General features: G+C 38.6%; 1 protein-coding gene across 1 annotated transcript in view; it reads left to right on the top strand.

Moving 5' to 3' along the window:
* Nucleotides 1-16518, top strand: part of EPHA3 (EPH receptor A3) — a 237241-nt gene that overhangs the window by 152243 nt on the left and 68480 nt on the right. Inside the window, exon 4 of the mRNA XM_063305552.1 lies at nt 14791-14946. Within this exon, the coding sequence (XP_063161622.1) occupies nt 14791-14946 (156 nt within the window). The remainder of the gene's footprint in view (nt 1-14790; nt 14947-16518) is intronic.

Here is a 16518-nt window from a genome sequence, read left to right as displayed (position 1 = left end):
CCGCCTTTCCAACCAGGAGCCTTGAGGGTTAGGGTTATTAGTGGCCAGCATGGAAAAGTTTCATTGTTTGGCTGTCAGACCAAGGGGTCTTCTGACTGAGATTCTTAAGGTGTTCTAAATGAACTCCCCAAACTCCCCTGAGAATCTTGATATGCAATATAAATTGTCATTAATCCAACCCACTGTCATGTCCCAAAATAGAGTTTTTTTACCTTGTGCTTCAGTAGACAGTAGTCACCTTGTTTCACTGAGACAAGAGGGTCTTAATGTTCAAGTGCTCTCTCTCTCTCTCTCTCTCTCTGTGTGTGTGTGTGTGTGTGTGTGTGCGTGTGTAAATTCTAGTAATCAAAATGTTAATATTTGTGCAGGGCTTATTAATACCGGGTGTACAAGCTAACTTGAACTCTTTTGGCAGCCACACATCCTGGTCAAACCATCCTTTTGATCTGTACTTACAACTTGGTTTGAATTTCTCCATCTCCTTTGCAATGTGTTTCTAGTGATTATAAATAAGAAAGATGTGGTGATGATGATGATGATGATGATGATATTTTTTATCCTGTCTCTTTATATAACATCTCAGGGTTGTTTAAGATTTTTGGAAAGGAAATAAGCTTTTTTCATTCCACTTAACACATAGAGTTTGTGTGTGTGGAAGGTACTGTATCTATCTTAGATTGTTCTACTTTAAATGAGGGGGCATCTGAAGAGTAGAGGGAAGAGATTGCTATTTGGGCATTGCATTTGTCGCATACTACATGAGATTCTTCCATCTGCAGATCTGCATACTGCTCAGGAACTGAGGAAGCATGTGTATTGGAAACAAAGGTAGAATTTGACTCTGAAAGTGGAGACATGAGACAAATTTCTCCAAAAAAAATGGTGGTAATGGATTTAATTTAGTTTAGTATGAATATGAAGTGGCAGATAGGCTAAGTTGCTGCTTTGATCAAATCAAATTGTTGGGAACAGAAGTAATTTTTAAACACTATCTTTCCACATCCAGTTGAACATTCCAGCAGTAGAAAGCAACCCCTTCCATTTGTAAAGCTGTGTTGTGATGTACATGAACAGCAGTTGTCACTGAGTGAAGTGCAGATGTCGGCAACAGGAAGCCTTTGTGTGCTTCGCTAATGAGGGTTCCAGCTCTTGTGGAAGCCTTCATGTATATATGAAAGCTCCATGCCGCAGTCAGTCAGGCTGTGCCCATGAGCAACAAGATGTTCACTAATGATGCAGTTTGACTTAACAGAGGATAGAGACTGCTGTGTACTATTCACAATGTTATTCTAAGTAGCATTTGGTTTCTCTCGGGAATATTGCTGATTCAGAGTCTGTGGAAAAGGTTAACAATTTCTCTCTCAATTTCATGTGCTGACTCGCTTATCTCCACCTATCCTGTTCATTTTTCACATTCCCTCCCTCTCTCTCTCCCTCCTTCCCTCCTCCCTCCCTCCCTCCCTCTCTCCCTCTCTCTCTCTCTCTCTCTCTGCTGGAAAACAGAGCTCAATTTTTATTTTACCAAGTCAAATAGATGGAGAGCAAATAGGAAGGATATCATGTTAATGTAATTCAAGTACAGATGAGACCAATCACAGCTTAATCATTTGCCAAAAGTTGTGTAACTGGCATGGAAAATCACTGTTTTACATATTATTTGTACCCCATAATTATAAAATGTGGTATATAAAATGTGGCATAGTTTTGTATGAATAAATATATTTTGAAACTTTCTTCTTGTACCCTAATATGCAATATACTTCTGAAATGCACCTCTCATAAATAGTACCTCTTTTAGTTTTAGTGCTTTATACATTGAGTAATAGTAGATAAAAATATAGGTTAATGTCATGAAACACTACAAGATAAACAAGATAACTTCCTGAATTAACTATTTGCGCAAGGTCAAAGTAGCTGTTTATTTGTGAAATGAGGCATGTGGTATGATCTAACAGGAACTCCATTCTTAATGTTCTGAGTAGAAACACAATACTTAAGGCAAAGTTTACAGCATTTCAATGTGCAGGGTTTGAATGTTTTTAGACATTAAGCTTAGTACACAATGACCAACATGGTCAAAATGATCCTATGTTTCCTTCTATTGTTTCCTTATTATATATGTATATTTAAGGAGCAATCAGGGGAAAAAAATAAGGCAGCTACAGTAATTGAAAGACCAGAGTCTGGAAAACAAGAAGAATCATTCCCAGGAAGACAAAGTGTATTAGTGTCCTTAGTATAGCCTTCTTATCTCAATTAGATGACAATACATTTAATCTTTTGCTCACAAGTGTAACTCTTTTGCACATTCCATGATTCTGACAAAATGGCAAAATATGGATAATTAGAGACTTTCTGATCTCCTTAAAGGATACAACAAAAAAAGCTGCCCTGGGATAAAAGATCTGGGAGAAAATGAACTAACTGTTCCTGTAACTGTTATGCTTTATTGTATTGCAAAAGAACTAACAGGATACAAAAATAAACCAAATTTCTAGACAACCCAAATGTCTGACCCCTGGATCAACAACTGAGAAATGACATGCAATACTGGACTTTTAGTGCCATAATCTTTTAAAGTCCAGGGCCTAAAAAGTTTTGAGGCAATTAGATGCAGGAATCAAAATGCTATAACCTTTAACATGAATGTAAATAGACATTTACTGAAATGGTCCAACAAAATCATATTGGCTTCAGAAGAGCAAACTTTTCCAAAATAAGTGATTAGTGAAAAAAAAAAAGTTTGAAAACACAAGAAATAAGGTAAATTCTTTCCAGAATGCTAGGAGATTATTCAAAACAAGATTAGTTGAACTTCAGTAGCATTACAGCTTAAAGTATATCCCACACCACAGCAGGAGGATATCAGAATGGATAATTATCAGTTCAGAGATGTTAATAAATGCAATAGTTTGAATCAGTGGCAGTTATGACTTTATGAAATCAAAGTCAAAATGTAATTATATTTAATTTAAATCGATTGTTGGACATTAGGGCAACTAACAGTCTGATTCAAACATACTAATCCAAGTTTACCAGATAGAAAGTGCTAAAGGAACAATCCAAGTTCTTTAAAAGTTCTAATAATAGTAGAATAAAGTACCTTATTTATGTTTTATTCTAACATGATCAGGCTGTTATTCTAACATGATTAGGATGCTTAAGGATGCCAGCTTTAAGACTTCAGGATAAGATTTTTGTTCATAAGTTCACATCTCCCTGTTATTCTAATCTCAGAATGGTGGTAAATTTATTCTTCTACCTCTTTTCAAATAAGATATTGGCAAACTTCTTTATAGTTAGGAACAAAAAATCCTTTCACATGATTCTTTTTTAAAATATTGCAAACAGTTAATGCCTTTCTTATGGAAAACAATTTTGGAAATTGGTGCTTCAGGCAGCATCATTAGTGTGCAATTCAATTGATTTTATTACGGTCACTGACCAGTACAAGATACAATTCTATAAAAATATGCACATTAGCCATTAGCCATAAAATATGAGCCATCTAAATTGAAATAATTTTAAATTTGAGTTTACAAGTTCCAGTTAGGTGTTAAAATACGTTTGGATCACAATGTAAGTGAGCCCCTTAATCAGGTTTAAAAACAATCTTATTAATTTGCATCATCATGACTAATATTCTATTGGGTATAAGTGTCTATAAAAATATATATAAAATATTAAAAGGAGTGATAAAAAGAGTAAAATATCATATATAAAATGTGTTATATAGGCCACAGAGTTATTACAAGGGATACATTACTACATTTTTCCAATCATAATCTGACGTATCTTCATAGCAGCTGCGCATAATCAGGCTACTTGTGCCGTGACAGTTGGATATTCATCTATAAGTAACATTTGCATACAATCTATATCTTTCCATCTAGGGCATTTACTAATCAAAGGTAATATTAGTTTACTCCTGAGCTCTTTATAAAAAGGACAACGGAGAAGCACATGGTCTGAGGTTTCTATCTCTCCATTGTTACAAGGGCACCGCCTTGCAGCTATTGGGCTTTTTTTGTATCTGCCTTCCAAGACTGCAGAAGGGAGTGCATGGCTTTGAGCTAGGGAGAAAGATTTCCGCTGGCTAGGAATTTCAAGTTGAGAAAGGTAGTTAGCGGTATTGACAATATATTTATTATGCTCTGAAGATAGGAAATGAGGGGCCTTCTGTAAGTCCATTTGTCTCTCTATATCCTTTATCCTTTGCTTCAGGGTCAATTTTGCCTGTTTGTAATTCATCCTAAGAATTGAATCTGTAGAAAATCCTAGCTTTGTGAGGCTAAATTCAATGTCCTTTAACCAAGAGGATTGGAAGTAATCTTGAAAAATGAGTGGTGCTAAACTTTGGGAATAATGCTTGAGTTTTAGCCAAAGGTTCAGGGAGGCTAGATGCACTCTTGCCTCGACTTTTATCATGCCGACTTCCAATCAAAGTTGAGCGTTTGTCACACATTTGGGCATTTGGAGTACTGCTCTAACAAATGTGGACTGCACTCTTTCCAGAGGTGTAATGCTTGAAGTCAGAGCACCAACGCAGGACCCGTAAAGGAGCTGGGCTAATGACTTCACCTGGAAGAGCTTAAGGGCTGCTGGAATATAGTGCCCGCCTTTGCTTCAGAAAAACTTTAGAATGGCATTGGCTGATTTTTGTCCAGAATCAGCTGCATACTCAAAGTGAGGTTTCCTAGATCCAGTGGCATGCACAACTACCCCTAGGTATTTGAAGCTTGTCACTTGCTCTATTCTGTGCCCATTTATATGTCAGGAACGAAGTTTCGGCCTTTAGCGAAGGTCATTATCTTTGTTTTCTGATAATTTATTTCTAACTGATTATTAATACAATATTGGGCCAAGGATGTCAAAGCTCTCTTGAGACCTATAGGAGTCCTGGAGAGTATGACTGCATCGTCTGCATACAGCAGCAGGGCAATACTTTGGTCCCCTAATTTAGGAGGATGAAAGTCTGGGTGACTTAGGCATCTTACCATATCATTAATGTAAAAGTTAAAAAGTAGGGGAGCCAAAATGCAACCCTGTTTCACCCCCTTTTGTACTTTAATCGGCTTGGACAGTGACCCAGATCTATTGCACCTGACCTTCAAGGCCGTATCTGAGTGTAGGGCACATATTAGGAAGAGAAGCCTGCTATCTATTGTGGTGGCTTCCAACTTCTCCCACAGCTTAGGCCTAGACATAGAATCAAAAACTGCCTTTAAGTCTATGTAAGCAGCCTACAATGATGTTAGCTTGTTGGAACAATATATTTCAATCAAGTGTTGAAGAATCAGGCATTGTTCAATAGTTCCTCTGCCCTCTCTAAAGCCAGCCTGTTCGTCCGCTATAAGATTTCTCTGCTCCAGCCAGTCTTTGGGTTTTCCTTGCAAATGTCTAGCATATAGCTTACTAATTATATTCAGTAGACTAATAGGTCGGTAATTGGTAGGATAATTTATCTTCCTTTTTTTAAAAATCGGGACTATAATAGCCAGGCCCCAATCCTCTGGGATTCTCCCCGAATTATCAATATAGGTAAAAAGTGATGCTAAAATTGGGGACCACCATTCAACATTATTATTTAATACTTCCACTGAAATAAAATCCATTCCCGGAGCCTTCCCTTTTCTAAGTTGTCCAATAAGAAATTTTATTTCAGCCACTGAGACTGAGGGCCACTCGATTAGACCTTCATTCATTTGTGTCAACATCGCATTGTTAGGATCCTCATACATTTTCTGGAAATGGTATTCCCACACCTCTGGTGAAATGTGAGAGTCTAGAATAGTAGATGGTCTGACTGGATAATAGTTGCCAAAAAAGAGAGGTGTTCTTCAGTTTGGCAGCTTCAATAAGATGTTTCCACATGGTTTCATATCCTGCTTCTTCTTATCAGCCACCAATCTCTTATACTGTTTTTTGCTAGCAAGGAGGTGTTTGAGAGATTTTGTATTTGTGTTGTTAATAGACTCTGTCTGTCATGAGTAAGGATGGTGAGCAGGGGGCTCCCATCCAGGCTGTAAAGTGTATGTGTAGCACTGAGGAATTAGGTAGCCATTCCAAGAGACACAGACCGGGCCCGCCTTAACCTTTGGGGTTTATATGTCTGGTTTTTTCCTACGCTTCTTCAGTTTGTTAGGATTTTCCTGTTATGTAGCAGCAATAAAACACTAGAGACCTGTTTCTTGTCTCAGTGTGGTTCCTGGCTCTTAGGACACTGTCTCAGATTTATGTAAGTGATAAGCTGTAGTGAGGGCTTTCTTAGCTTCAACACATTCTTTGTCAAACCATGCCTTAGAGAGAGTCACAACCCTTTTGCTGTCAGGGTTAGTAATGAGAGTCAATACCGGTTGTAATTTTTGTATTAATTTTTTATACAAAATCAATGGGTCTTGTGAGGTATTGGGAGACATAAACGATGATCAAATTGTTTGTAAATCATCCTCTGCCAATGTCTTCCTCATCCTTTGATCAAGTTGTAAGGTCCATCTGGCACGACAACTTACTTGTCCTGCTGGTACAATGACAGGGGTAAAATATGTCTCCGGCCGCAGCTGACTAGTAGGTATCTTCAAATGTAGACATAAAGGAAGATGGTCATTTTCTAGATGCGGAAGCACCTTAAAGGACTCCACTGAATGTAATGAATTAATAGAGACTAGCATATAATCAATAGTACTTTTCCTAGTTCCAGCCATAAATGTATATTCTCCTGCATGATCACTTTTCATGGAGCCATTTAGTATGTATAGATTAAACTGGTTTGCAAACTTGGCCAAACAAATCCCAGCATAGTTAGATCTTTTATCTTTGAAGAGACGTACAAGAGTGGCATCAGATAAATTAGGAGCATGGGTTGGCGGGTACTGCTGAAATTTGGAGAACAGTGTTTGGTCATCAGGACCTAGCCTGGCGTTAAAATCCCCCTTGAGTAGTACCAAGGCACTAGGATATTCCAAAAGGAGGTTATCCACGTACTGTTCTAGATCTGACCACATTGCCTCTATTTCGGCTCTTCTTTGTATTGGCGGGAAATACACATTAATAATTAATAAGGAAATATTTCCCAGATCTAAGAGTATAGCCATAGTTATTTGATTAAGTGGCTGAATGGATTTATGGCCTACTCTCAGAGCGGTAGAAATAAGAATTCCCAGTCCACCTTTCATCCACCCTGGCCCTCTGCCAGTGGTTACCTCCAACTTGTACAAATAATAGCCATTGAATACAAGATCATCAGCTGTCCAAGTTTCCTGAAGCAAAAGGATATCCGTATCTAACAAATGATCTAAATGGTTAAGGCCTTTGTTACGATACCATCTGGCTATATTCCACGAAATAATTTTCAGGGGATTTATCTTACACTGTTCTGCATACCATCAGGCCATATGCATTAATATCCTTGATCTAGACAAACCCTCTTTATGATCCAAATGGGTCCCATCCATATCCCCATCTTCTAAAGAGCCAAGGTCGTAAATTTCTAAGGGTTGCTTGTGAACTTGGGCCACTGTAATAATTTTTGCTTTAGTTGTTTCCACTTCCTTCTGTGTGATATTAATACTTGTAGTGAGAGCAAAAGCCTCCTCTATCTCAGATATTACATCTGGATTTTGTAGTTCATGGTTCTCATTGACAGCTTTCTGCCTACAGCTAGTTTGCTCTCTCTTTTCAGTGCATTCATATTGTTGTCCCAAGTAAGGGTTTTCTTCTTGCATTGTTTGAGGTGTTAAATTTAATAGAGGGTTCGCTGTGTGGCAAGTTGCCATTAAAGCTCCTTTTAAGTCATTTAATTTCTTAAGTGTATCAACTTGTCTATTATCTGGTGGAGCACTGGGTAAGTTAATTAAGTTCCGTTCTAAAGGAACAGGAGGCAACTGAGTTGTTATCGAGTGGAGAGAATGTTTACTATTATAGTTCCTTGGCATAGTCTCCATTAATGAGGTGTCTTTGAATTTATCTGCAGGAGTATTTCTACTATGAGTTAAATTTATAACACTCTCTTGACTATGCTGAATTATAAGGGGACTAACTTCCTCTGAATGAAGAACTTGAATTGGGAATATCGAGAAAGTATTCAAAAAAGGTTTCATTTTTAGAAGCATACTTGGTATCACAGAAAGACCGAAAGTCAAGAGAATCCGTCTAAAGCTGCCTCTGGCTGGTAACCAGTCTATCTTTTGTAAATCCACAAATTGTTTCTCACATCGTAGTAACTGACTTAATGATTGCAGTATAGCTCTTTTCGACTCCCAGTTGCCTCCATTAATTCTATTAGTTTGTATTTGAAGGGCTATCTTATTGGGTTGTAAGTAACATTTACCTAATACAGGTTTTTTACCCTTTTCATCCATTTCTATACAGATGTTTGTCATTTTCTTATCTTCCCTTTTAGCTCCTAATATAGGGTTAACTTCAGAGGCTGAAACTTTATTTCCTCCGCAGCCTGACTGAGAGGAGCGGTGCAGGTGTAAGCCCTTAGCTTTATCAGAGGCCTCAGTTTGATTTGCAAGACTCATGCCAAATTCAACCAGGGAGTCTCTTAAAGAATCAACTTGAATTTTGATCGTAGTCAGTAAATAAAAGATTGAGAGAACTGTCTGTGCCGTCAATAGACTGTGTCTGGTTATAAATTCCAATGAGTTCTGGACTTCCAAGCTTTTATGGTCAAGGAGTCCTTCCTTATTTAATTGTTCAGCAGCTGTACAGACAGCAACAGCCTCTGGGGAAGAAGCATTTTCTATCAATGATGAAGAAAACTCCAACAATTGCTGACTCTCTATCTCAGCCTGTAAGTCCCACTCCAAAGAATCCTTGTTATTCAATAAATAAGTTGGCGAATCATAGTTTACTGACGAGGTTTGCTTACTTGTAACAAATCTGTCCACCTTCTGTTGTTTCAGCGGTTTAGAAGAGGGTTGGGTTGCCGAGGGAGTCCTTTGTCTCTTCCTCCTTTTCCCCATATCAAGAGATAAGTGGTATAAGTCAAATATAAATAAGCAAGGGAGGCTCCGTAGTAGGATAAAAAACTATTTGAAGTTGAATGGTGAGTTTAAAATGTGATAAAATAGAAATAATAAAAAAAAAAATCAAGCCATGAGTTTAAAAACAGGGTTTGCAGAATAAACCACAGTAGGCTGGGTGCCCATAAGCCACATCACCTAGACAAGAATGTCTGGAAGCCCCAGAGGCCTCGTTCCCACCTTCCAGGCACGGGAGGGCTCCTCCATCATTAGTATGAGAGATGAACTTCTAAACTCAATGAAATTTTCTGAATAAACATTGATATGATAGCTGGATTTGATGTTTCTTAAATCAAAATCTCCTTTATGACTTTTTTCAAACCCCCTACTTAAAATAAATCATGGCTTAACATGATGCTGTTTTGACTAAGGTGAGTGAGTGGTCCAACCTTACAGAGCTTAGTTTAAAATTCTTGACATCGGTGACATGGGAACTGATGGAATCTTGGGGGTTGAGCAAAATGTAGGCATAATACATTTTATAATTCTTCTGTTTAGTTGCCTAATATAAATGAGGCTTAAAGGATATATATCTAGAAACCAACGAAAACTATATTCATAGCTCTTTTTAAAAAATAATAAAACTGAATATAAATATGTCTTAGTCTTTTTCTTTGAAAACTAAATCTAAAATATACTTTATATGAAGAAAGATAATATGGCTCTGTAAGCAGAGAAAGGAAATAAATCCATTCTCCCTCTTCCTGAGCAGAAATGTATTTTGCAGTAAAGGTTACCACCCTTCCGTCATCCATGATGTTCAAGAAAGAGAATTGTATGGCCACCTTTTCATGCCACTCACTTTCTAGGATTTAATTTACAATGTAATTGCTGGGTTTATTTTTTTCCCCTGAGCACTGAATAATCTTATTTTCACTTGACATAAAAAGATAGAAGACATGTAAGACTGACAGGGTGGGGAGAAGAGACACAAATCAGACTCTTCCACTAGCGCTTGCTGGGACAGCAGGCTTCTAACTAGCTCATTTGCTTCATAATTGCTATCTTCATAGCACTGTAACTGAGCCATGCAGAAAACACAAAGAGATTGCAAAGTTTTTGCCTCTAGAGACAATAAGCAGACTAATCTGGCTTTGTTGTGATGTTTCCTATTATGTTCTGCTCCAGGGTTTCCCCCCTTGTCTTCATTAACTGAAATCTGTTGGCTTCCTGGTTCTTGCATCTGCCTCTGTCCATAATTTCTTTAGGTGGGCATTCATAACTATACAGTTATTGCTATGACCCTTTCAGTCCTCAGAAGAGTTCTCAGGAACTTGTAACATTATACAATACAGTGCTGGAGTGGGGGGGGACAACCACAACCCTGAGGAATTTATAACATAGACAAATGTAAACAAGTCAAGACCATCTCACTTAAAATGCTAAAATTTAAGACTGATGGGATAAAAGGGATTTTATTCCTCACTAAAGTCACAAAAAGGGCTAAACTGGTGTCATGTTCATCGTTCCAATGGTTTGAATACATCATAACGTTTCACATGTCACTTTCCTGTTCCGTGTCTGTCATTTGCGAGGAGGGGAATTTCAGCCGTGCCAGGCTGTAATCTCCTTGCTGTTCTGCAGGAATGTATGTTTGGGTTATGACATGTATTCAAGGTTGCTTTCCCAGGCTGATGTGTGACGGTTGCCAACACCTGGGAGGGGGTGTTTACTATGGTGGGGTGAGGGGCAGGATTGGGTTTGAAGCGAGGGTATTTAGTTTGTATTTCGCACACTTTGGCTCATTCTCAGCTTTCTCTGTATTTGCATACTATTCCTTTAATAAATCAGTTATCTTTAAGCCCGAGCTTGTGAGACTGAGTATTTGGGATTAGGCAACCATTACATAAAGCTGAGAGTCATAATGAAATTTTCCGCTAGCCCCTATCCAAGCCTTTGGTGAAGGGGAGAGCTAGCAATGACTTTAACAATGGATGGAGGAATCGGGGCCCAACAGCGCTCCAGCGGGGATGGCGTGGCGGAAGCTCGGTCGGGGCTAGCTCATGCCACCTGGAGACCCCAATACCCCACGTTTCCGGAGGTGGAATTCGCTGATCGGCGGGTCGGGCCGCAACGGGCAGAGTCGCGGGGGAGCGACCTCAGTGCGGTGGCCGGTAGCGATGTTCCGGAGTCAGGGATGGGTTTAGAGGTGGAGAGCGGCGCCCCGGTGTGGTCCCCGGAGTGGCTGGCATCCTTGATAGCCTGGGCTGGGACGCGGCGTGGCTGCATGGTTCCGGAGAAGGAGGGCGGCACGTCGGCATTTTCGTCGGAGTGGTGGGTGTTCCTGCTGACCGAAGCCGAGCTGCGGTGCAAGCGCTCGGAGGCGCAGTGGGACCGGATGAGGAACTTCCTGTGGCTGGAGATGGCGCTGCTCCACGGGATGCAAGCGCGGCGGGAGAGAGCCATTGTTCCCGCCTGCATCAGCGCCAAGAAGGGTGCGGCCCTGAGGGGCCTGGGCTGCGTGGAGAGTGGCGGCGGCCAGGCGAGATGCAGCGGAGAGGCCGAGGTGAGACAGCCCACCTTGGGGCCCGAGGAAGAAGGCGACGCATTCATCGCACTGAGGGCGGACGAGGTGGACCCACCGGGCGAGGCTGGCGACCAGCGAGAAATCCTGGATGTCGGGCGAGATAGGGGTGGGCTTCAGGGCTTTGTTTGCTGGAAGCAAGTCCCTCCGGACTGAGTGGAGGAGCGGGGCTCTGTGGTTTGCTTTAGCATTATCATGCCGTTTAGCCTTTTGCATTTATATGCTGTTTAACCTCTGTAACCTGTTCCTTGCGTTTTGTCATGATCGCAATTTTCAATGCTAATATATGCATCGCAAATAGTTTCATGCCAATGCTTAGATTTTATGTAGAGATGAATTGGAGCATTTCACATGTGAATTCTTTGATGCGCGTCTTCCTATGTATAGTTGCTGATGCGTGTCCCACACTGTAAAATCACTTCGCCCGTCTTTATTCTGCCTAGCCGCATGAACCTGCTGCTTAGTTTAGTTTCTTTAAGGGGGGCGATATGTCATGTTCATCGTTCCAATGGTTTGAATACATCGTAACGTTTCACATGTCACTTCCCTCTTCCGTGTCTGTCATTTGTGGGCAGGGGAATTTCAGCTGTGCCAGGCTGTAATCTCCTTGCTGTTCTGCAGGAATGTATGTTTGGGTTATGACATGTATTCAAGGTTGCTTTCCCAGGCTGATGTGTGATGGTTGCCAACACCTGGGAGAGGGTGGTTACTATGGTGGGGTGAGGGGTGGGATTGGGTTTGAAGCGAGGGTATTTAGTTTGTATTTCGCACACTTTGGCTCATTCTCAGCTTTCTCTGTATTTGCATACTATTCCTTTAATAAATCAGTTATCTTTAAGCCCGAGCTTGTGAGACTGAGTATTTGGGATTAGGCAACCATTACAACTGGAGCATGCTTAGGTGGGAGTTATGGTCTAAGGATGCCACAATCAAAAAGGCCTTGACTTACTTCTGCTAATGATGGAGAAAGGCTTGGGATAATGAAGGTGTAAGCCTGTATTACTTAAAGATTAGCATTTATCTGTGGGAGACTTTTCTTTCTGGGAATATCTCCAATGAAATAGTCTTACAGTACTATTTTTAAAACTGTGTAAAAGTCAGAGGACTAAAGTGTGTGTGGGTGGGTGTCTGTGGGTGCTTCAATATGTTTTATACATCACAAAAATGGTTTTGATGGAGAATGGTCTTTTTTTCTGAAGAATTAGTATGAGAGGCACAATCGAACTGAAGTCAGCAAAAGTCGCTGTTATCTCAGGATACATAATTCAGTTAATAAATAAAAGAGAATTTATGGTCACTTAACAAGAAGCAGTGGCAGACTTCCAGCCACTGTGGCTGTATGCCCATCCCCAGGATTTACCCATTATAAATACTGTATTCTAATGAAGTGCAGTGGCATGCAGTTACTTGCAGATTATGTCATTCTCACTTTTCACTTTGTATTAACATGATGTGAGGTGGTTCTGACTCAGTCTTGGCAATGAGAAAGACTAAAGGAACATGCCAATGTTAATGAAACACCACCTCCTGGAGTTTGTCACTAACAGATTATACAAGCTAAGGCACCATCCGCAGCAGCATCTGTAAGTGCAATAACTATATACTGAGAGATAATTTAATTCTGATCAGAAAAAAGCTCATTGTGCTTTTGCTTATTTTCAGAACTATATGAGCATTTCATTGTTCACATTTTGTTATGATTACTATGGCTTGCTTACACATTCTAAGATCAAGCCAAAGCAAGCCAGATTATCCACAAATGTAAGACTTTGCTTGATAGTTGAATTCATGATCAAGGACCGCTATAGAACATAAAAATCAAAGCAATTCTGAAAATATATAATTGATTATTTCCTTCAATTTGTACACATTATTTTAGTAATGGTGTAATTATTCCTAGTTTACAAGTTTCATGCTCTCTAGTTAAAAATTATATCCTGTTCTTCCCACCCGATTCAGCTTTTGGCTATACATTATTTTCACTTTCACAGCCAGAAATGGATGGCGATTAAATGTCCTCAACTGTTAATACTGAACAAATGAAAATCCTGTTTTTCAGTTTGAATGCCTATATATGAATGTATGTATATATGCATTTGTTTTATTTATTCAATTTTGATGCTGCCCAACTGCAACCTACTCTGCTTTATTATTATAGAGTCATTCAAATGGTTGATTCGCTATGCTTAGGAAGTTTGAAAGACTGCAAATCTTTGTGTTTTTAAGTTTCAGGGATAGCATTACAAATATCCACATTTTATTTGGGAAGTAACACTTTCTTATAAAGTAGGTTGGGATAATTTTTTGGTGGCCAATATCATTTTTTAATTATTTATAGGTAGAGCAAGGTTCAAGATAATAATAGTGATAGATATGGACCCATATGCTGATCTTATAGGTCAGGATTAAAATATATGAGGATTGTCTGTTCCTTTTAAAACTATGGTAGTTTAGGCTTGTGTATGTCTCTGCCTCAAAATGGCAGAAAACTGAAAGTCAGCAATGCAGTAGGAAGAGATTCTTCAAAAGAGTGGTTCTGTAACTTCATGTTATTATAACTGACAAAAATAATGTGACATTCCTGAATAAGGAATAAGGTGGTATTCCTGAAATGCCTGAAGTATGTGTTTCTTGACCAGGCCTACTTCAAAGGGCCGACACTTCATGCATGCAGAGACCTGATAGAGGTCTCCTAGATAAACTGCTCTCTCTTAGTCTGGACAGACTCCTGAACAAGAGACAGTCACAATTTGCATATTCTAGACCTAACTGTTAGAAATATAATACCTATTTTATGTCAAGTTAAACCATTTACTCTTCTAAGTTAGTATTGTAATGGCTATATTGGTTTAGACAATAATTCCCAGCCCTCCTTGAAAATGTCAGAGATTGGATCTGATTTCTGATGCATACGAAGTGTGTGTAATATACCTCTCCAGACTTAGACCGACCACTGATTAAGAAAAAAAAAAAGGAAGGGCTAATTTAAGGCCATGATTTTTGTGCCCTCTAGAGAACATAGTTTAGAATTAATATGCTTTGCTTAGAATTAGGCAAAGCCATAATGTGAATATACTTTGATGTACTAAGGGCAATGCATGCTGCCACTTTTCTTCATAGGTGCTGTTTCAATTTGGACTTTCAGATTCCAGATGGAATCCTTCTTTTTCCCTCCCAAGCAAAGAATAATGGAACTTTAATATGAGGAATTGTAAGCATTTACTATTCTTTTTACAGCTTGCCGACCAGGTTTTTATAAAGCCTTTGCTGGCAATGTTAAATGTGCCAAATGCCCACCTCATAGTTCAACAAATATGGAAGGTTCTATAAACTGCAAGTGTGAGAAGAACTACTTTCGCTCTGAACAGGATGTTCCATCTATGGCTTGCACAAGTGAGTAACCTCATTATGATGAAAAAGAAATCTGTCCTTGTATGTCCGTCTTTCCTGTAGGTATGCATTTTAGAGCATTTCCATATCATTAGTGTTTCCAGTCTAATCCTTCATAAAACATTTGAAACCAACCCCTAGTATCTTTATATAGTACACAGAGAAATGCAGAAAACTTTATGATCAAATCAGTACTATTTTCTTCCCCTCCAGCTGACCAAAAGGAGAATGCTAGGAGTATAAAGCAGTCACGCTCTGCCCCGAGCTACCCCACTCCATGACAAAAGGATTAAAATAAATTGTTTATGCCCCCTTTATTCATATCAGACAAAAACATACAAATATGTGTTTATTTATATAATATATATTTATCTGATAGTTTACTATCATCTATCTGTCTGTCTGTCTATAAATAAGGCTGCTTTGAATGAAGCCTGTGTGAATGAAGGTTGATTATATCAAATATAAATAAAAGCACAGTACTCTTCCAAAGGCTTCCCGACTGTTTCACCATCATATTCCTGTTGTAGCTAAAGTTCCCAATAGGTTATGATAGTGAAATGAAAGGATAATGGCAATTTTGTAATCATGATTAGAGATTGCTGTGATTACTGGTTTTCTAATCAGGAAAAGACAAACTCCTGGAAGACAAGGCCCCCTATGATATGGATATGCCTTCAGTCTGTATTTCTGCTTTAGTTCTTTTTACAGTTAGCAGAAAAAAAAACACTGTGTTTGCATATTCCACTACCACCATTATCATTACTACTTTTATTGCAATATTGTTGTTATTGTTGTTGTTATTATTATTCACAGCACTATTATTATTACAACAGTAGTACAATAAGTTAGAATTATTTTCAAACATATAATTGTTTAATTGATCTGGGTGTGAAAATTCTCATTCACTCATTGTGCAAATTCAGGCATAGTCCTTTGTGGAAAACTAATGCTGAGCTTAGTGCTCTGTGTTCAAATACCGAGTACCTAGGCTTAAGGTACTATATATGTATGTATGCATGAGTGTATTTGTATCTGCATATGCATATGCATATGCAGATATATATACATATGCATGTGTATATGTGTGTGCATATGCGTGTGTATATGTATATGTATATGTATATGTATATATAACTGATTCTAGATTTTTATTTTATTTTTGAACCAAATCAAAAGTGCTTATGGTCAGTATAAAATAAGTTTCAGTGCTGCTGTATTTATTCGTAGTCATAGCCTGAATGTTAGTTAATTTGGGGAGAGATTAAAGCCAGTCATTAGAATACACATGCACATGTGCATAAACACACACACACACACACAGTTGTTTAATATCTCTTGAACTGAGAGAGTATATTATATTATATTATATTATATTATATTATATTATATTATATTATATTATATTATATTATATTATATTATATTATATTATATTATATTATATTATATAAATAAATCTTCCTTTGGGGATATAAGGTAGATGATAAAACCATATGGCAGTGACCATTGTTAAAAGCATGCTTGAATGACTTCATTTTCTGAGCAGAATTCAAACAGGATAAATAACAATTC

Source organism: Candoia aspera, chromosome 5 (assembly GCF_035149785.1).
Source record: "Candoia aspera isolate rCanAsp1 chromosome 5, rCanAsp1.hap2, whole genome shotgun sequence".
Lineage (NCBI taxonomy): Eukaryota > Metazoa > Chordata > Lepidosauria > Squamata > Boidae > Candoia > Candoia aspera.
Note: the sequence above shows the minus strand (reverse complement) of the source record. Positions and strands in the feature narration are given on the sequence as shown.